Source organism: Taeniopygia guttata, chromosome 5 (assembly GCF_048771995.1).
Source record: "Taeniopygia guttata chromosome 5, bTaeGut7.mat, whole genome shotgun sequence".
Classification (NCBI taxonomy): Eukaryota; Metazoa; Chordata; class Aves; order Passeriformes; family Estrildidae; genus Taeniopygia; species Taeniopygia guttata.
Window position 1 is genome coordinate 35,799,778 of NC_133030.1, and position 25,231 is coordinate 35,825,008.

The window sequence follows — 25,231 nt, forward strand, 5'->3', positions numbered from 1 at the left end:
CACCCAAAAAATGAGAGAAAAAAGAGAAGACAAACATAGCAATGGATAAAAATCCTTTGCAGGTCACCTTAGGCATTGCTTTTTTGGCAGAAACCAATTTGAGTATTTATAGCCAAGTTAAAACCCATTGAAAGCACAGGTCAAAATGGAAACACTGACCCTTGCCTACTGCAGGGCTAGTGATCATCACCCCTGTCTAAGCACTTGTAAGCTGCTTGCAATAAAAAAACCTCTTAGTTTCAGCCCTCCAAGTGTCAGCCCTCTGTACTGGTTAATATTATCGAGGGAATCCTTGCCTGACAAAAAGTAATTTAGGATCCATTAAATATGATTACTTGGCCTTGAAAATGATGGATATTGAACAGAATTATAGGATCACTTTACAAAAGAAAGGTCTCTTTTACATCCTTTCTTGTGGGGCATTAAATAAAGTCTGAGAAAACTCCTAAGGGATTTCTGGCATTTATGGGTTACATTTATGAAAAGAAGGATTGATATTCATATTAAAAACCCTAAAAATTTAACAGGGTGATGTGGTAAGCACATGGACAGCTGAGACATGTCTAAAAAGTGAGTGACATGTTCACCAACTGTTTTCATTGCTTCAGTTATACTAGAGATATGAAAAGTGCCTTTAATTTCAGACTAATCTTTCATGTACTTTATTGGAATATTAACCCCAAGTGGTTTCCTTAGTTCCCCATAGTTCTCACTGTAGCTCTGTTTTTAACTGAAGTATTTATGCCAGAGGTTTTCAAAATTCTTAGGTCACTGTTTTCATCAATGTCCTTTCCTAGCCATATGTTGAAAGGGAATTGTATAGAGTTGTATACTTGATATGTTTGTGCTACTTTACCCTAACTGAAATCTATTCCTAAGAACATATTTTAGGTACATGGGAGGTTTAACCTCTTCATTACTGAATCATATGCCTAAAGTTCAAAAATACAATGAAAATAGAGTCTGATCTTTCTCATAACTAAAATTTTAAACATTCAAAATAAATTTCTTTAATTTTTATTTTTATTTTTCCATGAGGTGGTGGACTGGCTGACTTATCCTACTGAGAAAGTAGGAAATATGGCCCCCAAAAACAGAAAAAAATGGTTTTGGATGGCCCCCCTTGAAAAGAAATCCTTCTCAAGAATTAAGGGAAAAGGAAAAAAAATAAAGAGAGGATAATAAGGATTAATTAGGTCTTCTGCTGTGATCTTCCTCATCTTGTTGTTTCCCTGTAAGAAACTGCCCTAGAAACCACAGGATCCTGAAATTCTATCCTCACTCTGATTATTGTCTACAGATAAGGGTTCAACTTACAAACAGAAATTCCAATACTTCTTTATCCCTGAATCTTCATCATTAACCATAAGGCAGCAAATTCATCACTAAGACAAAAAGCACATTCATCATCTACTTCATAGCCATAAACACAACCGCAGTTTGGGCACAGCACAAGTCATGGCCCACTGACAAATCTTGGCTTGTGTGCTTTCTGTTTTGAGATAAGGAAGAGGTTTCAAGCCAGAATTGTCAAGGAATTCCCTGCCAAACTGATTTTTGATTGCAGTGTGTATGTTGTGCATATAGTCAGACATTGCAAGACTGTGGATGTGTACTTTGAACCATTCACATACACCGGCATTTAAATTTCAGAGTTTTTAAAAAATATTAATATATCCACTCAATGATTAAATCATCCCTCTGATTTTAAGATCTGACTGTATGCAATGCACAATGGAAGCAAGTCCAACCCCTTCCAGAGGCAGCCTTTCTGCTACTTCATGTAATGTGGAATCACTTGTACCTGTGTAAACATGGCACAATATTTTATGGGACTACATACAGTGCTTTAATTTACACTGACAACAGCTGCTACATGCATAGGGCTGGGGAGATCTCAAGATATCTCAGCTTCAACAGCAAAGTAGGTTAACTCTGAGCTGTTTTCTTTTAACTAGCAAAACAGCAACACTCAGCAGCTTCATGCCTCAGGCACACATCACATACAGACACATGGGTTTAAATTCCAGTTTTGCCAGTTGTAGAGCACAGCAGTGAAGTGGGATTTTCCACATCCCCTATGAATTTCTCAGCTATTCGTTTGTTAAGGAAGAGGGGCAGTCTCACTTTCCAGTTTCAATCAGAAAAAACACATGCTTGACATGAGATAACTTCACCAAAAATGTTGTGTTAAAACTGATAGATGGGTCAGAAAATAATTTTAGTATATGAGTATTTTCTAATAAAAAGGTGGTTTCATCAGGCAGTTCTCGACCAGTCCCACTAATGTAAGCTTTGCACAAATTTTGGTGACTTTATAATACATTAAAAAATGTAATTAAATTTATACAAAAATATTATCTCCTAATGTAATCACTATAGTTTCCTAATCCTCAGCATGAAAACTAACTTTCATTTTTGAAAGGAATTTATTATTACATATCTGGGAATATTTAGAAACATATGAAGTTTCTTTTTGTTTATTTTTTCTTTCTAGTATATAACTGGAATCGTCTTGGAGAAAATTAATCTGAAAAGTCCTATCAGCTAAGTATAGAACGAGATGCAGAGGGGAAAAAAAGATATGTGGCTGTAAAGAAATGAGCACTAGTCAGCCTTTAATCATGATACTAAAACTCCTTATTAACTATTTTCCAATGTATGGAAGTGCACATAAAAATATTTTTTTAATTATGTATAATCTAATTATTCCTTAAACAGCAATCTCAGGTAGCCAGACTAAGTCAGAAACACATTTTTATTGTGGCAACATAAACCCTGCCAAAACAGGAGCTCATAATGGAAGTGCTAACACAACCTTCACACTTCACGTGCAAAGAGTATAATCAAATTTAAAAACTATTTTATCTCATCTGTTAAGTGTATTGTCACAAGCTGGATGTTCAACAGGAAAATAGATGATGACAGCATGCAAGCAAAATAAATCAGGATCAATTTATGCGGTTTGTTATACATATTTTGTAAGATTTAAGAATAAAATACATTACACAGATTTCAGTGTTGCACTTTTTTTATAAATGCTGCTCACTGATGCTGAAGCAATCCAGCAAGTTGTGTTGCAGTATAGATTTTCTTGTACATCTTTCCCCTCTCAGTACTAGAAGTGAATATAATGAGAAGCTACAATACCCAGGCTGGAGAGAACATTTCATTCTGTGAGAGAGTTTAGAAATGTGTCTTTTACTTGAGGGCAACAAAACAGTATCCTAAGTTTTTTAGTTTCACGCTCTTCCAGGGTTACATATACCTTTAAAATTTGCCAGATTTTTTCTAACGTTTAAATGATTTGCAACACCAGCTCTCATCATGCTGCATGTGTGGACACATGCACCTAAATATATTTCCTTTACATTTCTGTGATTACCCTGCCTTGCAGTGTTTTAAAAACAGTGCTGAATGCATGGTCATACCATCACAATGTTCTGCTGATCCTTCATGTATTGCTGGATTTATGATGTCATGCACTGATGGATCCCTATCAGAAAATGATATCATTTCAGACCAGGAGTGAAACTATTTAGTTTCTATAACTTCTCTTGTTTCGTTCTGTCTTTTTTTGTTGTTGTTTTTTTTCTTTCTCCTAGGTACTGGCAGATGGCCTAGAGATCTGTTTTTTCTTATGGTGATTAATATAGATAGACGCCTGAAAAAATATCTGAAGTTGTGCTGGGACATTAAAATAAAGATTCTGAAGATATGAATGAAGACATGCCTCAGCAAATATTGAGTGGAACTGAGAGGAATCCTATGGTCCATTCAGACAAAAACATAGGATGGTGCAGAACTGTGAAGAGAAGTAAAGCCATTATGAATTGGCCAACACTGACTATTGCTGATCAGCAGGTAATTAGAGCATTCTTAGTTAACCAATCATTCATCTTGAAATTAAGATGTTTGTGACTACTGAGTGAACATCTTTTTCTCTAACTCATAAACCTGGGTAAAACATAAGAGGTTCTGCGGTCATTGCGGTCACAAAAAGAGGCAAGTAATGGAATACATGGAACCATTTTGTTTTCACTTCAGTTGTCAGCATTCAGTAACAGAAACGAAACCTTCTCTTTGGACTGGTGTTTTGGTTTCTAATCTTTCTATGTATTGTACTGATCTCTGCCATGTGACTTTTAGGTGCTGGCATTGTTTACTTTATATTCACTGGTGGACCTTCTATGGGTTATGAAGACTCATCTTTTTGAAGTTTTTACATTGCTACTATACAAAAGATGTGTGGAAAATGTGGATTAAAAAAAGTACCATGGGAACTCAAAATTCATTATAGAATGGTAAAATTGGGGCATGCTTTTCCTGTATCAAAGACAGACTCTACATAGTGAAACAGGTGAACAGACCCTAGATACACATCTTCAGCTTTTGACTTACTGAGACAAGAGTTTTAATGCAAAGTTACCAAACTTAGACCAAAAAGCCCAGGAAGTTGTTCATAACATTATTTGCTTTCTGACTTAGGGTTAAAGCAGAAGTTGGAAACTAAGGAATGCATCAGGGTTTTCAGAATAACTACACAGTGGTGATCACACTGGGGGGCAGATGAAGTATCAGAATGAGTTTTGAAGACAAATATATCATCTATCCATACTGTGTAAACCTTTCAGGGTTAGCTCTCGGCAGCACACCCAGTACAACTAGCAAGAAAAGGTCTTCTTCTTCTGGCAAACTCAAGAATGTACATTAGGTGAAGACAGGTCCTGGAACTATCTTTTACCTTAAAATCCAGTCCTCCAGATATAGAAATTAATGTCCTCCAGATCTTATGCAAGTAAATATCTAGCCTTAGAAGTCAAAAGTATCTTTTTCTCCAAGATAATTGTATCCTTTCAGCAATATGACTTTAGTTGACATTAAGCACATCTATTCAATTTCAACATATTTATTGAGTTATCAGGTAATTTGATAATTTGACAACTTGATTTGTCAAGATTCTCAGCAGTGTAGATAAAACTAATTGTATTGACAGACAGCAGTTTTTGAGTAAGCCAATACAGGGGCACTGGAGTTTAAGAATAGAAAGGATTTCGTAGCTCATCAAATCCAATTTCCTGGTGCCACAGGTGGTCAAGTGTTTCATGTTCTACTACTGCTATATTTCTGGAAAAATAAACATACAGCTTCCCCAATTGTCTCACTTCAAGCCTTACAAGTTTTTGCTGCTACTTAAGACTCTCAGTTTCCGTCTCTTTTCACCTACCTAGTGATCCATATTGAAAACTGAGGCAAAATATTAATTGCATTTTGAATATTCAATGCATTTTGAACCATGCATGGTTTATCCTCAATTGCTCCTTTAACTTCAGTGAACAGGGATGTCACTCAATGTTCTTTTAAATTTATGTGGATGATGAACCTTTTGTTATCTATTGTTTTAAGATTTATAATGTTTGATTTTCAGTAAATCTTATTTCACCACTGTACTTCACATCACTGAAGTTGAGCTTTCCTTGCTAACCACTATTTGGTTTAATTCATTCTAATTTTGTGACATTCACCCTTTCTTTTGAAATCAGTAAACCTGAAGACTAACTTTTATTAAACCACCAGCTAATCAAAATATTATGTGTATGTCATCACTTAAAAGGTTCTTTTTATGACCAGCTATTCTTTAGTGCACATACTTCTTCAAAAATCAAATGTAAATCAGTTCTAAAATAGAATCAGCTCTATTTGATTCAGTAATCATTCACTATTGTTTACATCTGGTTCCAAATATTCTTATTGACACTTTTCTCCCAGGGAGTGACATAGAAATTAATCTGTCCAGCAGTAATTTTTACTATTGTGTTCCTAGCTCATTTATTTCTCCTTAACTAAAGCTGTGGTCCCAGAAACCTAAAAGCAAGTTTAAATGTTAGATCTTTTTGTCTTTCAAACCTCCATCAGCTCCAACTACATTTAATTTTGTCCCTAATATCTCCAGTGATGGAGACCTCACAACATCTCTGGACAACCATCTGGTTTTACCATTTTCAAAGCAAAAAAGTTGGGGATTCTTTTCCTCTTGTTTAGGTGAAATTTCCCGGATTTCAGTCTGTGTCTCCTGCCCATGCAGTGGCAACCACTGAGAGGAGTCCATCTCCAGCTTCTTCTCTCCCTGCCTCCCACTTCAAAACATATTTAAACACATTGATAAGATCCCTGCTAAGTCCTCTTTTTCTGAGACTAAACAGTCACAGCTCTTTCAGCTTCTCCTTACACAGCAGATGCTACTTAATCATCTTAGTGCCTTTTTGCTGGACTCATTCCAGTATTTCCAGCTCTACCTTCTACTGGGAAGGCCAGCAGTAGGCACAGTACTGAGAACGTTTTGTTTTCTCCATATCTGTTTTTATGTTAATTTTACTAATTCCATGAAAGGAGTCAATTTCCATTTAATGAAAGGTCATTTTTATCTCCTGCATGCATACATATACCTTGGAATTATATTGCCAATTTAATGTTTCAGTGATGTAAGGAATACTTTATCACTCAGTGGCCACCTAAGCTAGCAAATGGCACTGGATGTGCAAAGTCAGAAACTCAAAACTCACATATTAGACACAGCATGTGCAATTTTATATTGCATTTCAATTTTTCACTTCTATATCATCAGAATGTTCTTTTAAATTGAAACAAATGAATCTACAGGAAGGAGGTGAAGAGAAGGGGAACTTTCTATGGAGTATGTCAATCTGTAGATTAATTAATACATTGATTCCATTTGAGAGCCTGAATGTACCTGTCTTCCCACTGAGATACCCACTGTGCAATCAGTGGTAATTTAAAAATCAATTGCTCTTCTGTAGTAATTAGGTTTGTCCATTTAAACAGATAAAATTGATAGAGCCTGCAACTAATTTCAAAGCAGGGATTCTTAAGGGATTGAAGAGATTAAGAATGTGAGCCAGCAATTTGTGGGTTTTTCACTCAAGAAATGAACATCTATATACACTGGTTTGTGTATAAGTTTTAATTACATTATACCAGATAAGAAAAATATTTTAAAATATATTGCTAAACAAAGCATACTATATTGCTAGACAAAGCCAAAAAGTTAATGAAAGTGATTCTTAAAGGCACTGATATAGAATTATTCTTACATCTCATAGAATTAAATGTGTTGTCTTTAAAATTTCATCATATTCTTTGGAAATTTATCTTTCTTTTCCCTATGTTTTTGCAAGTCTGGCTGAATAATGTTTACTCTTCTCAAAAATTTCATTAGAAGTTGTTTTCTGTTTTGAGCATACAGAGAGAATTTATGGAGCTTTTTACACACAGTGCTCAATCAAATAAAATATGATACTTGCACACGTAGAATACATATTTCAGAGATTCATTAAACAACTATCTTCCCTCAAGGCAATTCATTGTTATGCACCAGAGGGCTTTAAGATGGACTATTTAGGGAAAAAAAAAAAAAAAAGAAGCAGAAAATAGGGCAAGAGAAAAAGGAAGAAACCTAAGACTAACATTAAATGCATATTCACAGTTTTAAAAGCCTTTGCAATTTACTGCAGCCCCGAGGTGGCATTAATTGACACATTAGCAAGTTATATACTGTGTTATGTGTCTATTTAGCCTATAACACAATAAAAATAACACCAGGGGAATCGCTGTAACACATTGCATATACAGCTTGTGTTTAAAGTAGGGAACACCTTACAAAAGCAGACAAGAGCAGATTAATGATAATGTGTTGCAGTTAACTCACAGACTGTCCCTGCAACTCATGTAATTGAATTGCCAACTGTCAGCTTGCAGAGGCATCTTCACAATATTTTAAGGCAATAATCTTATACTTCCTAAAAATTAATGGGAAAAGAAATTTATTTGAATGAGGTCTGGCTTTCCATATCAATAGACTACAGCATATACCCACAAAAAGACTAATCACTCATTTTGTTAAAATTGAGACCGAGATGCTAATACCTACTCTAGATAGTGTGCCTTCTATTTGAAGTGGAGCAATATGCATTTAGAATAATAATGTAAAAGAATTACATAACTTATATCCTTGTGTATAATTTTCTTTCACAAATGAAGGAACATCTCAGCATTTCAGAATCTTGAAATTCAGCACTAGCCAGCGAAATTATTCTATTGCACAATTTTTATTTAAGGAAAGTTTAGGAATTCTTTCTTCATTTATTTTTACACTTCATTTTCGTTTAAAAAATTTTTAAAGGATCTTGCATGTAACACTATAGCTATCACTAGAGCTAATTCTGTATAATCTCTCAAGTGCCAAGTTAGATAACAATCATGCAGATGGTTTCAATATGCTCCTGTTTTATTATCTGTTAAATGTAAGCTTATCTAGATAAGTAAAACAGGGGTAATATATATACCAAAGCATGTACATCCTGAATATTCTGCATATTCTTAGCATGTAGAAAACTGCTACAAATGGTAATTTTAGTGTACAGGGAGAATGAATAACATCTGGGTGTGGAAACATCAGAAAGAAAAAACAGCTGGAGAATAGTTACAGGAATGGTGTGTGTCCACAGCACCTCGATTAACACGTCATCAAGATCCCAGCACATCCCTACCTACAGCTTTGAAGCACACAAGATTAGGCAAAGGGCAGGGAGTAAATCCCAATGATTTGCTGAAGTGGGACAGGATTGTGAAAATAAGTGTGGTCAGGTTACAAAAAGACATCCACAACTGAGATGTGAGAAGAAGGCATAAGTGAATAGCTGAAATCAGTTTAGATTTAAAATAAATCCACTTTCCACTCCTAGGAGGTCTGGCATTGTTGCTGCAATGTTGCAACATGATTTCCTACAAACCCTGCCTATTTTTTCTTTGGCATCATAAAACCATATAATTGACTCCGTGTTTGCAGTGTTTTCTACAAAAACATATTGAATTAATTCACCTGTTTTCTTATGACTGGGCTAGGATTTAATTTAGTATTTTTGGATTATACTTTCTGGTAACTCCTAGAACTACACAAGAAGATTCTCAGCTGGTATTCATTGCAACAGTTTTGTTAAAATCAAGAGAGCTACAACAATCTACACCAGCTGTGGGTCTGCTATACTAGTTTGTTATCAGGTACATGCAGAACTCAGCTGCTTGTGTACTTGCATCACACCAGACCAGAGGTTCCATGAGCAGGCTGATAAGGTTGGATACACTTTTAAATTAAATCGATGCTTTAAAAAGAAAACTATTCAGATGATCTGCAGTTATTAAGTGATGACTAATATTTCTGAATAGTTTTATGAGATGCACATGGCAATTATTATGCGCTTTTTATAGCTAGGGGATGGACATCTAGAAGCCTAAGTGACTTTCCTGTGGCCATATAGTGTTTCCAAGCACTCAGCTCTAGGCTGTCCCAATCCCCGCTTTAACCACAAGACTTGGATCCCTTTCAGGGAGGTTGATATGTGACCGTGCGCTACCAAAGCAACAATCAACACTAACTAAGCTGTTTGCTTGAGCATTTCAGCTTAAATGGAAATAAATTTTGTTCTGTAGTGTTACAATTCGACTTGTGTGTTGTTAACTAGGTCAGACATTATTTATACCACTGGCAATGAGAATAATTTGATTTCTAACATTGCTAAGCTAAGAAGTAGTGATTGTTCTACAGACATTTGTTTCTAGGTATCAGAAAAGGACATTTCTAGGTATCACAAGAACAGTTCTCCACAGACACCAGGGCCTGCAAAATTATCCTTAGGCTAGTAAATGCTGCCAACTTCTCTTTCATTAATGTATACAACATTAATGAGTAAACAATTACTTTTTTTATATATACAGCAGTTGTTTGGAGTTTCCTCAGCACAGATGATTTCTACTTGAATTCCCAGTAGGACTGAGAGAGAGGGCTTAACACCCAGAGCAGAAAGGCAATTTAAGTTACTGCAGCTTTTTTAAAACTTTACTAATTTACATCTTTGATATTTTGTTTGTTCTGCCCTCTTCTGTTCCTTCTGCTAAGAGTTAGATCCATTGTACCAAGATGGAGTCTCAGTAAAAGGACAGCTGAAAAAAGATGAGTGAGCTGGCAGTCATGTCTTTCTAAAAAATTAATGCTGCACGTGCAAATAATTATTTAATTTCAGTCTTCATGAACAAAAGAAAATAAGCAAAGCTCTTAGGAAAATTCATCTGTATAAAAAAATAAACCTCTTATAAGCTTTATCTCAGGGAATGACTTATTTTGTCTCTAGTGTTTGTTACAATTTCACTCACAAAGACGGTCGAATCAATTATCAATGTTTAAAAATGTGGGGGTTGTTAACTGTCTCCTTTTTTAAAGGAAAAAGGAAAGCATAGAAGACATCTGCTGATCCTCTGTAGTTCCTGGGATATGGCAGATACCCTAAAAATAGAAAATAACAAAAATAGAAAAAATCTGCAATCCGTCTTTACGTGCTTTCAATAAAAAGTTTAAGATTTACTAATAGAGTCCATATTGAGCTGTAAACGCAGGTGGCTAAGTCAAAAGTCTAGTGACTAGAAATTCTCTGTCCCAATGGGGACAACATAATCAGCCTCATCCATGTCCTTGCATTTTATTAACAGACATTTATGATGCATCTCTTACAATCTGCTGTGCCATTTGCATGTTCTTTTATGAGGCAGAATCACAGAATAGAGTGATTTGGTTTGGCAGGGACCAAACTTAGATTATCTAGTCTAACTCCTTGCTGTAGGTAGGTACATCTATCACTAGACCTAGTTGCTGAAAGCCCATTCAACCTGGCCTTGAATACTTCAGGGGTGAGGCATCCATAGCTTCTGGGCAACCTGCTGCTGTGCCTCACCACTCTTATTTGTGTAATATTTATTCCTTATGAAAGAGATTAAATCTATTAGCTTTCAGTTTAAAATTTTTGCTCCTTGTCCTGTCACTGTAAGCCTTGGAAAGTCTTTTAAGACTCTTTTAAGCACAGGATGGCAGCTGGAGGGTCTCCCCAGAGCTTTTTCTCTTCCTGAACAACCGCAAATCTCTCAAGTGTGTCTTCATAGAAGAGGTGCTCCAGCCCATTTTTGTGGCCTCTTCTGGGCTTGCTCCAGCAGGTCCTGTGCTGGAGACCCCTGAACTGGATACAGAACCCACCTGTAAATGGTTTCTGTCTTTTTCTGTATGCCTTCAGCCCTTTGCTGGCCATTCCTCTGAGGTGGCCTCAGCCAGGCTGTGGCAGCGAGGGAGATCTGAGTAGAGCTGGGCAGGCATCCTTCAGCCCGCCCGCTCCTGACTTGTTTGCTCTCCGGCACCTTGTGTGCATGTGTTATTGAGGGTGGTTTACAATTACAGGGCAAGCGTCTCTTTCCCCATCCCTTCCAGGTACCATTTCCTGGCCTTTCAGGCCAGTAGGTTTGGCTTTGCGGCGCGTTTTTTAACACACAACAAGAGTATAACTCTACCATCGTGCTTGGCTTGCAACCCTGCAACCACCGGGCACTGGTTATGTGCTTTCCGGTAGCTGCAGTAGAAAACGTGCCTTGTTCGTACGGAACAACGTGCCACACCAACTAAAAACCCATCAGCACGGCCGGGGTCACTTTCTGCCCGGGCACAAATGAAGCCTTCCCCGCCCCTCGTCCCGGCCGCGGCCTGGCGGCGGGCGGGGCCGGATTGCGCGGGGGAACGGAAAGCACCGGGCCGGGTTTCCCGCTGTCCCGGTGCCATCCGGGGGAAGAGTTTAGGCGGCAGCAATCCCGGGAGAGATGAGGAAGGTGGAGGTGCGGTAGCTGCTGCTCCAGGTCGCTCCCTTTTTCGCCCCCGGTCTTGCCCTTTCCCTGGGCCGAGCCCCGGGGCCCCGCGGGGCCGGGCTGTGCCGGGGGTCTCCGCTCGCGGGGGGGCGCGGCGGGGCCGCGGGCCCGGCAGGGACCCGCTGTGCGCCGAGAGAGCCCGGGGGCGGTGCTGCTGCATGTGTGGGTGCTTGTAGGTGTATGTATGTGTGTATGTATGTGCGTGTGTGTGTGTGTATGTGTGTGGGTGGGTGGGTGGTCTGCTGTCCGTCAGGGCCGCCCCGACACCTGCTCTTAGGTTTCTAACCGGATTTGCGTGTGTCCTGTTGGGGGAGTGTTGGTGTCAGACCCAGGGGTCTCAGGCCCCCGAAGCAGAACGTGTGTTTGTTCTTAAACCAGCCCTGCTTCACCATCATGCATCTTTTACTTCGGTTGGCTTCAGGAAGTGTATCAGAAAGTTGCAAGAAAAAGAGGAGGGAAGGAAGGGTGTTAGCTTTGAGGCGCCATAATGCCTGATGTTGATTTCTGTGTAACTGACGAGTGAAGGTTCCATTTCTGATGTGATTTGTTCTCCCAGTGTAGCAATCTAAACTCTTCTCTTGGGAGAGCTGGTGAGGAAATCCAGCGGGCAACGTGTTTGTCTTGGTGCTCAGGTTCCCGTCTCTCTCTCTCTGGCATGCTATGTTTCATAAATCAGCAGCCAGATCTTCACTTTCTTGTTGAGTCATTAGTGTTACTAGAGGCACCTTAGGTTTCTTCACACATCTATAATAATTTATTTTCTTAAATAATTGGTTTTGGGAGGTTATAAGCATTAGCGTGCTTCAAGGATTTGAAGATATACTAATAATAGTGCAGAAGAATCCTGCCTGGAAAATTTTAAAATATACTGAATTTTCAATTCCTAAAAGTCTTGTTTTGAATTACAGTAATGAGTCACCAAAAACCAACGCAAGAATATATTCTCTTGTATAGGGTCAGCTGTGTGGGTGTGGGAATTTGAGAAGTGTTTGTACAACCTGCTTTGGAGGTTACATCTCCAATGTAGGCAGAGCAATCTCCTCACAGAACTTATTTGTATGCTCATTAAGAAGCACTTTGCAGCTGTAAGGACAATAATATACTTGAATTCTTTCTACAGTAATTTGAAGCCAATTTCATTCACAGCAATAAATGGTTTGGGGAGCAGCTTATTTCTGTTTTCCTTAACAGTGATTCTTCTGCTTTGTCTTGCAGGGTGTGTGTGTGTTATTTTTTAAATTGTGTCTCCTCTTTTTTTAGCCTAAATGTTCCCAGTTACTTTAATCTTTTCTCGTATATTTTACATTTATGCTCGGATCATTCTTGATCCTCTTCTCTGAATTCATTCATTCTGATCAGTTCAAATGTTTGACTCAATTTGAAGGGCAGTATTCAAAACTGGATAGACTACTCTAGCTGAATTCTAAACAGTAGTAAGTAAGAAAGAAGGAAGATTTATGTCCTCTCCAAGCGTTACATCTGTTCAGTCATCCTGGTGTGGATGGTAGCTTTTGGTATATTTAACTTCTGTTCCAGCTTAGACTGTAAGTCTTTTCTGCACCAGGGGGTTATTCTGTCCTAAATTGAAGATCTTGCTTTTCTTCATATTTAAGTACCCTCTTCCTGGTTGGTTTACTTTTTTTTGTTGGAGCTTTAAAAAAAAAAAAAAAAAAACCAAAAAACCCCACTACAATACAAACTTTTCTGATTAGTAAAGACTAGATTAAAATTCAGAATTTTCTTCCATCGTGTTTTCATTTTGCTGCAGCTTGCTGCCATCTGTCATATTAAGGAAACAGTTAATCATTAAACAATACTACTTAGGAGGGTCCTCTCTGAACTTTCAGTGGCTTGCGTAACTCCTTGGTTCTATTTTTCAGCATGACCTTGCAGCCAAGATGAAAAGTAGAGGCAGTGTAATATTAAATTGGACCGTTGCCATAAACTAAATCCTTATCACATAGTGAGGTATGTTTTCTAGCTCTAATTAGGACAAGCCTGTGTACTTTCAAGGCTAGCAGGAAGCAATATTCCAAGTTTGTCTTTCGCTCTTTGATCTTGACCAGCAGCATGTTTATTCCTTAGATGTCCAAGGCACAGAGCACCTTGAAATAGATGTGGAGATGCCTGTCCTAAGTAAATAGGATTTGAAAATATAATTGGGCCACACAGTAATGCTCTGTCTTGGCTCCTTTCTCCTTTCCTTGTATCTCCTTAGTTTAGCTTATCTGAGCCTTCAGTCTTTCCAGGGCAAGAAGATCACAGCAAGAAGCTCTACTCTGCTTTTGACACCTTGTACTACAGAGCATTTTCCTCATTCACCAGATAGAATCTTAAAAAATTTATAAGCTAAATACAAAATCCCTTGTGTAATATGCCACAGCTGTCTCTTACTTCGGACTTCTTTTCTTTGCATGTCACTGTAGTGTTTGAGCATTTTCCTGATGTGTAAATTAGATCTGTATGACAGTATGTTAACTGAAATTCATCACTCTTTACAGTTCTTCCTCAGGAGGTATTCTTTCCCTGCTAATGGAGGCTGCCTTGAGCTGCACAGAAACTCAGCATAGCAGAGAATCTTTTCTCCTTTTCTCAGCCTGTCTGTCTTTAACTTCATGGTAGCACCAACTAGAAAGCATTTGGTGTCACACACTTACTCTCTCTAAACTCCCAGCTTCCACATGATGTGACAATTGGGAGGAAAAGGAGGTGTCCTAAAAGTCTTGTGTTTTTTTGCATCTTCAAAAGGAGACTGAAACTGAGTAGCTGTTAAAATTCTACAGGAAAACAGAATTGGAAAGGAAGAGTTGACCTTCTCAACTGCTTTATGTACCCTGTACTGTGAGATTAAGAAACTCCTCAGTGTAGTGACAATCACATCTTAGGCAAACATCCCTATGTTCCTTATTAAGGCCCACAGTTACATAGGAACATATCTGTTAGGGATGGAGCAATTCTGCCTCATTACCGAGTTTTCTTTCCATTACGCTTAAGAAAAGCCTTGATTCACCAGGTATTTTCAGTCTTAGTGCATGTTTCTTGAATCTCATTGTAACTTGTAAATGCAGTAGGCTTTTATTTTTTGAATAGATATTTTGGATATTTATGAATGTTTTAAATATAAGGACATTATCTCTGTGAAGTGACAGGGGTTTTGAAGACAATGAAGAAACTCATTTTTTATTCTGGTGGTGTGTTGAATGAATATTCAGCTTGTAATAACTTTGAGATACATTTCTACTAACTATAATTTGTGGTAGTTTGATATTACAATTCAAGTGCTAACTGTTACGCTCTTGCTTTAAAGTTTGCTCCCTTCATCCCTTTTCTTTTATGTTTGTAATATCAAGAGGTTTTTTTATTCTGTTGTTTGTACTATCCTTATGGACTGGAATAGTTGAATACTTAATCTTTCTTAGATGCTGCAATTTAGGAATGAAGTGACCAAATTAAATTGGTCCAGAGATTATTAAAATCACCAATTGTTTTTTTTGGGTGAACCTAAAAGCAATACTTAGAAAACCCCAGAATTTTCCTAGTTTTGAAACAGAGGAGTAGACAGCACACTTTGAATACATAAAGTTGTGACAGAGAATGCTGATAATAACTTGTAGTAGAGAAAAGCTCAGCTGGGTGCAAGGAAAAGCTTCATGAGAAGGTAAAACTTTGAAGCAGGAGCCCTGCTGAGGTTAAGGAACCTCCCTCACTGGAAGTTTTTAAGACTACTTTGGAGGCTGTCAATACATGGGTTGGCCTCACAGTGGAAGGCTTGGGCTAAATGTTTGGTTATGGTACTTTCTAACTGTTCCTATGAATATTTTAATAACTTTTCATGCACTCAGGAGCTTGCAAATTATTTTTTCTTGTTTGAAAATCATTGAGCTGAGACACAGTATCTTGCCCAACTGTATTCCACGTGGAAAATTCAAAGAAAATTAGAACTATTTCACTATTTTGGTTTAGACTAAAACAATAATTATGATGAATTATGATAACTACCTAGGTATTCATGATGACTGCACAGTATATGCATGGTTAGGTATAACAACCTGATATTCTAGCTTTATTGTGAGACAACAAACATAGCCTGTGTTTTTTCTGTGTTCTGGGAGTTGTCTTTGTTATAGTTATAGTTTATGGTTAGTTGTTCTTGCTGGCTGGCTCCAGCATTTGCCATTGTGAGAGAAATCAAAATTAATTATACTGCAGGATACAGTTGATGAGCTACAGAAACAAGAATAGTAAATTTAACAATATATTGAAGCTAAGTGTTTTTCTTTTCACTAATACTGCATTGATTTAATGCATTTCTGAAGTGCAAGAAATCTTAGTTCTTTTTTTTCTCTTATCTTCATAAATAATATACTTGGGAGTTAGAATTACTGCTGTAGAAAAGACATTTGTTACAATAAGTTCTTGAATTTTTAAATTAATATAATGGAGTTGAACTGTGTATTATTTGGAAGAACAGATGCATTTATAGCACAGATGACTTAGATTACTTTTCAGAAGAAAAATAAGTTTACGTTTTCTACAAGTTTCCATGTACTCTGTTACAAGGAAGGTATTTGAAGCTAAATTAAATCAAGAGTGTATTAATCTAGATACTTTTGGTATCTTATGCAGAAAATTATACAAACAGGCAATTATGTATTAATAGAGGATAAATAATACTCTTTTTCTTATTTTAGGGACCAGTGTGATTTAAGAATCTCTCTTCTAAGAAAATCTGCTGCTTCTACAGCCTTCTGTCTTAGTGTGTACTTGATGATTTCACTTGAAATACCTATCTGAAGAAATTAAGAGTAGGCAAGGTGTAATTACCTTTTAAAAATGTTAAAAACTCAGCATTGTGTAACAGCTGTCAAGATACCCAAGAAAAAGCCATATATTTGTGACATGTGCTATAAACAGTTTGAAACCCCATCAAAATTAGCTAGGCATTATCTCATACATACTGGTCAAAAGCCATTTGAATGTCATGTCTGCAATAAAACATTCAGGCAGCTAGTCCACCTGGAGAGGCATCAGTTAACCCATAATCTACCTTTTAAGTGTATTGTTTGTTATAGAAACTTCAAAAATGTAATCACTTTCTTAAAGCATCAGCAGCTTCATAATGAAAATTACAATAATGATACAAAGCAAACAGAAAACTATGTGAATTCTGAGCAAGGCAGGGTCACTTGTGGCATATTTCATTGTTCTGTGTGCTGGAAACCCTTTACAACTGAAGAGAGGTGGATGCTGCATCAGTGTCTCAAGTCAGATCATCTACATGGTGCCAGAAGAAGAAAGAAGAAAGCTCACACTTGTGAATCATGTAACAAGACATTTCCATCAAGATCCAAGCTAGAAAGACACTTCCTTATTCACACTGGCCAGAAACCTTTTAAGTGTTCTTCATGTGGCAAATCTTTCAGACAGTCAACACACTTGAAAATTCATCAGCTCACACACACAGAAGAAAGGCCTTTTCAGTGCTGTTTTTGTCAGAAGGGATTTAAAATACAGAGCAAACTCATGAAGCATAAACAGCTCCATGCCAAAAATAAGACTTTTCCCAATACTGTATGCAAAGCAAAGACTCTTAAATATCCCAGACCACACAACGCGTTGGAAGGAAAATGGGATAGCTTTGAGAATGCTGATACACACAAGTCACAGGAGAATGACCCACATGATGTTCACTCAATTTATATTGTACCCTTTCAGTGCCCAGCATGTGAGCAGAGTTTTGAAACAGAGCATGTTCTAAAGTTGCACAAATGTTGTCATTCAAAAGACAGCCGAAGTTCAAATAATGGTACAACAGCACGCAGACACACAGTCAACAGGAAAAATAAGACCTTGATGAAACTGAAGCATACTGGAGGAAAGGCAACAGATTTTTCTCTGACTGACAGAAAAAAAATAAAATCAGGTCATGTTGGAAGTTCTGACCTGGTTACAGCTAGAGATCAGCACATGTCCACTAAACCTTCCAAGGACCGCTGGAGCAGGCGTGAGGTGCACAAGTCAGTTTGTAATCGGATGAAAAGAGCGTTTCCTGTGCCATTATCTTGGCAAGAGTACCCACAACCTCCTGACTTGGGCAGTAATTTAAAAGGTGTGCTTCCTGGTGAAAGCATGTTAAATGTTGGTGATTCACTGGATAATAAAGATGATGCTTTTTATGGTTCATCAAATGATAGTTTTTTTGATAATCCAGAAGTACTTGACTGTGCTTTTTCATCTTCTGCTAAAAATATACATAACAGACACAAAGTGTGTAAATGTGACAGATGTGAAAAAATTTTTCCATCTTCATCCAAACTTCAAAGACATTATCTTATACACACAGGACAAAAGCCCTTTGGCTGTAATGTTTGTGGAAAGGCATTTAGACAGTCAGCTCACTTAAAAAGACATCAGCTCACCCATACTGAAAAGAGAGCCCGTAAAAGCCCCGTTTGCCAGGTAGAATTTGTAAACCTGAACAAACTTTTCAATCACCAGGGAGAGCGCACTGAATTTATGTCGTCTCAGCCTGTGAGTTATTCAGGTTATTCTCAAGCACCTTCACAGCCATCTGGCTTTCAAGAATTCGAGCTGATTCAGTCAAACCAAGCAGCTGAAATCAAAGTTGAAATTGAGTCAGGGGATTTTGTTCCTGACACCAGCAGTAGAAACCCCCAGCCGTATTTGTGCAGTAAATTGTTGGAAACAGAGCAAAGCTGTTACAGCTATTGGCATGATTTTTCTGAAGGTAGTGAAAAAAGTGAAGCTGTTAACAAATTATATCAATGCAGTATCTGCTTTAAAACTTTTACATCTCCTTCTAAGCTTGAAAGGCATCACCTAATGCATGCTGGACAGAAGCCATTTGAATGTTTAGTTTGTGGAAAAAAATTCAGACAGGCCCCACATTTGAAAAGACACCACCTTATTCACTTTAAAGAGAGCTTAAAGCTTAGTTCCACTGAGGAACAAGCAGAGACTGTATTAGTTTTATCTAAACAGGATAGTGTCCTATGAAATAGTTTTAAATTTTTTTTGGTTGCATAATTATCAGAGATTTCTATTAGGCCAAACACTTAAGTGAAAGGGATTATATTTTCTGTTACAGAGATGACCTGGTGAAGTTAATTTACTGTTCTCAGAACTGACTACTTAATACAATTTGTGAAATACTCATGTTGAGATATTTTTTAAAAATGCAACAAACACACACACGCTTTGCATTCCCTTTGGCTAGATTAATTTTATAAATACACATTCATGTTGTATCAATAGTGTTGTAATAATTTGCAGTGTTCATGAATAAGATAATTATCACTGAACATAAAATACTATGTGGGAGAACATAACACTTTTAAACTATGAGAAAAGTAAAGAGAAAAAGGTAATTTTGAGAATATGAAAAAACAGTCCTTTTACTTTCTTCTAGCTCCCCATATGTTCCAAGAAAGAATTCCTGCTGTATTTATCCCATACTTAAAAAAAAAGAGGTTATTTTTAGATAGAAGAGAGTAAGTAGCAAAAGGGGAGAAAGTTCAATGAGAAGATGTTGATGTGGTGTTATAGAAGATTCTATTTCCTATAGGATAGAAAAAGATATAACTGCTTTGTTATTTACACTTAATGTGCTTGGAGAGATATACATGAGGAATTAGATAATTTCCCTTTTTATATAAAATACAAGGAGGCTGCTATAATATTAGGATTTATAATCAATTTATCCATTTCACCACTTCATTAACTCTACTTCCTTGTAAATCTCTTGCCTTTTCTAGCATTTTTGGCCAATTTATACTTTACTGAACTATTTTTCTGTAAGGAAAAAAGTCAAGAAATTATCATTAAGGTTAAAAATGGCCTTATTATCTGTTCAGTCTCCTTTCCTTCTAGCATACATAGTGAACCAGTAAAAGGAATGTTCTCTAAGATGTGATAATAACTCAGATGAGCAGTTTTGTCAGGAAGTCATGTTCTCATTTCGTCAAATGTAAGAGACCGAAAATTACTTCTAGTTGAATTAAGTAATTCTGATTTTGTATTAATAGAATCTGTAGTTATGCTTTCTTGTAAGTAGATGGTTTTTGTCCATTGTGCCAATGGGGCTGGCAAGAAGTGCAAATGCAGTGGAGTTCATACATCATGAACAAGAATGAAGTTTGTTACTTCTTTTTTGTCCTCTGAAAAACTACCTTTTAGAATACTTTCTTTGTTATGCAACTTTTGAATAGCTGAATGCTGAAGTTCTAATTCCTCTTTCTAAATTAACATATCTGTAAGATATATTGCATTGTTTTTAGTATTTAAAAAGAATCATATCTATTTAAGTAAAGTGCGTTTGATTTTTTTTTTAAATGCCATGAATCTTGTGGTACTTGGTGAATATGAAGGGTAAAAGGAGTTTTTCATATTATTCTTTTCCATTTTCAGCAAGAATAAAAGAGGAAAACCATTTGGAAACAGTCTGTAGTTACTCTGTTTTTGTATGACAGACAAATTCAGTATATTAATGACGATTATAGTTCTATATTGAGATGTTTTTCTCCTTGTGTGAATTATTTCATATTGAAAGACAAAATGCTGTATAAAATATTTTGAAGACATATTGTAGAGCTCTTCTAAAATACTTGTAATAAACTATTTTATTTATATTGTACTTTCAGAGTGTGCTTTATTTGCAAACCAGAGTTTTGAAACTACCTAACATTCATTATGCAGAAAAGACTGTATATCAAAATTACTTCGTATGTTAGAAAAATAGGTGTGGTTTCAGATATTTTTTGTTATAAAATATAAATATGTTTAAAGATAATAACTTCTTAAGGAGTTATAGTCATTTAAAAATGCTATGAGAGCAATGTTTAGAGAAAACAAAACTCATGTTTTGAAAATACCAATTCAGTTAAAGGGAAAGTAATACAAAAAGATATTTTGAGAGATGAATAGACATTTGCAGGAAGTGTTACTGTGGGTCCTCCTGTGTTAACATGAGCTTCTGCTGAGGAGAACTTCTCCAACAGCATGGGTTTAGCACTGAGGTTGTTCTGTGTGGAATAGAAGGGTCAAATATTTTAAAACAAGCAGAAAAAAAGTAAAAGGGTTTTTTTAAGACAGATTCTGCAACTGCAGTACTAACTGATCTCACCATCCATTTGCTGTCTAGATATGTCTATGGATACCTTTAAAATGCTGCACTATCACTGCAATGTGTCACAAATGACTTATAGGTGGCTCAAGGAATCACCGGCAAATGTATCATCAAAAGCAGGATTAATGTAAAAGTGAAAGTACAACAAAGTTTGTTGGCAACAAACTTCTGTCTACTAATTAGATGGTTAAACCACACAGACAAAAATTGTCATAGTTGAGACGGAGACAATACAAAGCAACACACTGCCATTTGCAGAAGGCTTCGAACCATTTTTATTATAGCATGCCTGCTTTTTATACATTCTTACAAAACTCATAAGTATACTTTACTCATTGGTCATGACAGACAAACAAAATGCTTCCTGGACTAGGCAGTTGCAGGTTTCTCTTATTTATCCTTCTTTCTTTGTTGGTTTCTGTGTGAACAACCTTGGTAGAAAATTCTTTCAGGGGTAAACATGGATCCTCTTATCAAACTTCTCTCTGTCTCACAGAAGTTGCTGTAAAACCTCTTCCACAAAAAAATCAGACTAAAATCTAAAATAAATCAACCTAAGATAATCTGTGTGGAGGCTCTTGATGGAAAAAGGCTAAGGATAGAAAAGGGTAAGGATAAAAGAAATAAGGGGGACCCTCCAACTGAGTCACAAGGTTCAGAGAGGAGCCCTTTGCCAAACGTAGCCCCAGATTTGACTAATAGTAACAGTTAAAAGCACTTAAAAGTAACAGCAGTTAAAAGCACTTAATTTAAACCATTTCCCAAAGATTCTGTACAATTTATATAGCACTACAGTAACTCACAGACCTAACTTACAAATATAACATACTTCAGAATCCAAGAGAGCAATATTCATAGTACGTTTCCTTCAGCATATTCACACACGCACATAGAGAACTAAAGGAGTACTAGAGGAGTCCAGGGTATATACCCGTAAAAAACTTCCCACAAGTTCAGTGAAGTTCTCACATGAGATGCCATTGCAGCTTCTCAATGGGCAGAGGGCTACCTGGGTAGTAGCCCAGCAGTGTTCAGTGCAGTCCTCAGAGTATAGCAAGCTTGAAAGGTCACCAGCTGAGAGCCATCTACTCACAGGGCAAGTGCTGATTGAAGCCCACTGTGTTCAGGAGAGCTTCAAGGCTCTCACTTAGGACTGCTGTTTATAGGGTTGCTAGAGAGTTGTCTTTAGTCACAGTAACTTTCCATTCTGGATGAAATTCAGCTCGGTAACTTTCTTTGAAAGTTTGGTTAAAAAAAAATAAAAATTGTTCCACTTGTATTGTTATGAAGGCAAGAAAAATAAGTTTCCAAGGCTGTTTGTTAAAAGCCAGGAGTTTGTTAGATAACAGAAGTCTCCGGGAAGAGACTGTGTTTCTGATAAGCTCAAGAGTAGCTCAGCCCCAGTGCTCTTTGTCAAGGCCGAGGCCTGAGGAGCAGTTCTGAGATCACAGTGGGGCCCGAGGTGTGTGTGTGGGTGGCAGCTGTTTGACTTTCTGCAAACCACATAAGGTTTGCAGAAAGTCAAAACAAACATATATAAGTATTCCTATATATGTCTACAGAAAAATTCAAAAGAGAACAAAAGCAATAATAAACCACAGAAAAACTGAAACTGCTTTTCACTGTGTGCTGGGTTTTTTACATTGCTGTGGTCTGCTCTCACACACCCAGAGCCAACAAGAAAATTAGTGATACAAATGGGAGATAGACACAAAAGAAACTTAAAAATTTAAGTTACTGGCACCTTAGGCTTCTAACCAAGATGCTGGATCTAATGTTTCATTTTCCTTACTGCCTCCTAGTATAAATGTAAAACTACAAAAGTCATAATCTCTCAATAGTAGTTCATTTGAGTAACACTTATCTAAGTACAGTTGGGTGACTCTTAAATCAATAAAGACTATGGATTCAGTCCATCTAATGGCCCCTTGTAATGATGTTGAAAATGCCCAGACCTCCTAAATAACTGAAGTGGTAATGGTTCATATTCCTAGCACAAGGTTTTGTGGATTTTTAAAGTGTAAGTTTTTACTTAATAGCCTGGTTTTACGGTCTGATGCCTGTAGATGAGATGTGTCTGAGAGGCAGTTATCATAAGGAAAATTGAAATTACAGAAGTGACTTTTCTATGCTCTCCTATAATGTTCTTTCTCCAGGTTAAGCAAATAAGTTGTATTTCTTCATATAATGACTACTTCTGTCAAGCAGCTTTTAAACAGCTTTTTTTTTAGCATCTTTTAAAAATGTGAATCTTCAAAGTCCATGCAAGTGAAGGACAAATCAGTCCTATGACAACAAAATCACTCACAAGAGAACTGATATCTCCTTGAGAAGAAACTATTGTTCTAACATGAAAGTGTCATTATGCTGAGTTATCATGGGTCTCTGAGTGCTGTTTTACTTCTGCTTTCTGCCATTCCAGTTCCTGACTGCTCCCAGGACATCCTTATGTGTGGCTTGACTCTTACACACTTGACGTGATTTGGATATGTGGGTGATATTTTTCCTCTCTGCTGGAATCCTTCCAGTGTCCCTGGTGCCAGTCTGTATGGCTCTGTTAAACCCCACCTGTGAGTTCTAGTCCAAGGTCACAGAGCTGGCTGTTGTGCTGCCATGGTGTGTGAAATAGTGCCTGAGGATGTGAGTGCAGGAAGATGTGAGAAGCTGACGGGTGATGATGTAGGCCATGGTCTGTCATTCTCCACTCAAAGGCATCTGGGTGTGTAGGGTAGTAGGAGCACATGGATACGGTGACTGTCCAGCTTTGCCTGTGGCACTGGAACATGCCTTGGCTGACACGGTGAAGGAGGAGAAACAGAATTCCTTGGCCACTGCTATTTAAAAAAGTAAAAGACTGTTCCTAAACTAAAGAAGCCAGCTGTGCATGGTGTCTCCCCTTTGTACTCCTAATGCACTGCACTCAAATCCTATTGACATAAAGGAAAACTCTCTGGATGCTGTGGCATTCTTTTATCTCTGCATTTTTTTTGAGTATTAATTTTAATCCCTAGTATGTGTTTGCAAAAGCAGCATACTGAGCCACAGAAAATCAGATGATTTCCTCAATTTCTATTTTTTTTTGTTTCTAAGATGATCCTGAAAACAGTAGAGCAGAGAAATTCCTGTTAGTGACAATACAGTCCGACTAAATGAAGTAAAATCTGCTAAGATACCTAGACACCCCAAGCGTAGCAGCTGAGGATAACTTTTAAGATCAAAACAAGTTAGGGTTCTTTTCATGACACTGAGAGCAACCTCGGACCAGTATCTTGGCAACCTTCTTTGTTGTAGTGTACTATATCTTGTATTTTATACTCTGGGTGTTAAAAACAGCAGGTACTTGGGTGGTGACAATAGCTCTGGAGGAATCCCCTCAGATGTTGAATAATGTGTCTGATGCTAATGCAATTAGAAGAGGAAAATTGTCTATTTGTTAATAAGCTAAAATGATTTGTTGAGTAATATTGTCATTTGTATTATAGTAGAAGTGTTTTTTTCAACAAAAGGAAATATTAAAAGTCAAAACTTTCTTTTTTTATTATTACACAGGTGTGAATTTGCTGTTTTCAGTAGATATTTTGTTTTATTGCCATTTTCTACTCCTTTAAAATCCTGAAATGCTAATGGAAATGTCTACCAAAAACCTAGAAAATGTAGAGAAAAGTAAGGATGAAAGCTTTAGGAAACTGGAGCTAGCTCTCAGCACCTTAGAATTGCTGTCTTGATTTCTGTGCTGCATATTAGACATGTTACAGTTTTGTGTGCAATGAGTATTTTTTTCCTTTATTGTGAGAAAATAGATATGATCAAGAATGTGCTTTTACAGTGATGCTGCAAATAGACCAAAATTTCTATAGCACTTTTCATGCCAGCATTAGAAGAAAGGAAATTATTCACCTTAAAATCTCATTTCAGTAATGAAATTTCTCCATCAAACAGATTCATTTCATATTAATTTTTTTACACACAGAAATGTCATAACATAAAAGCCTCTCACAGGATTTTTACCAAATATTGCTAGAGCTTTTCTGACCATTGATCTCAACTTCTTACCACAGTTCTCCCTTGGATGGCAGGAACCTAGCTAGAAGTCTCTGAAGGGAATTAGAATAGTCCTGAGTCTGCTCTAACTTGAGCTGTTACCCAAATGTGAGCCCAGCAACAGAAAGCTAAGAATGACACAAAGTCTCCTCTTTCACCATCTCCTTCACTAGAGGCACTGCTTGCTATTCTGGGATATAAAAGCAGCTGGGTTGCTGAATTAACCATATTTTCCTCTAGTCATGAGCTCAGAATATCCATTGAAGTTACTGTAAGTTTTGCACAAAAATC

General features: G+C 37.1%; 2 protein-coding genes across 2 annotated transcripts in view; both read left to right on the forward strand.

Annotated features, from left to right (window-relative positions):
• Window positions 1–16,637, forward strand: part of DPH6 (diphthamine biosynthesis 6) — a 230,517-nt gene extending 213,880 nt beyond the window's left edge. Inside the window, exons 16-17 of the transcript XR_012056365.1 lie at window positions 3,606–3,864; window positions 16,446–16,637. The gene's annotated coding sequence lies outside the window, so the exon portion shown is untranslated. The remainder of the gene's footprint in view (window positions 1–3,605; window positions 3,865–16,445) is intronic.
• On the forward strand, window positions 16,588–20,407 carry ZNF770 (zinc finger protein 770). The gene has a single exon (XM_030274559.4). The coding sequence runs from the start codon at window positions 16,588–16,590 to the stop codon at window positions 18,769–18,771; it is 2,184 nt and encodes a 727-aa protein (XP_030130419.4). The 3' UTR covers window positions 18,772–20,407.
• The last annotated feature ends 4,824 nt before the right edge of the window (window positions 20,408–25,231 follow it).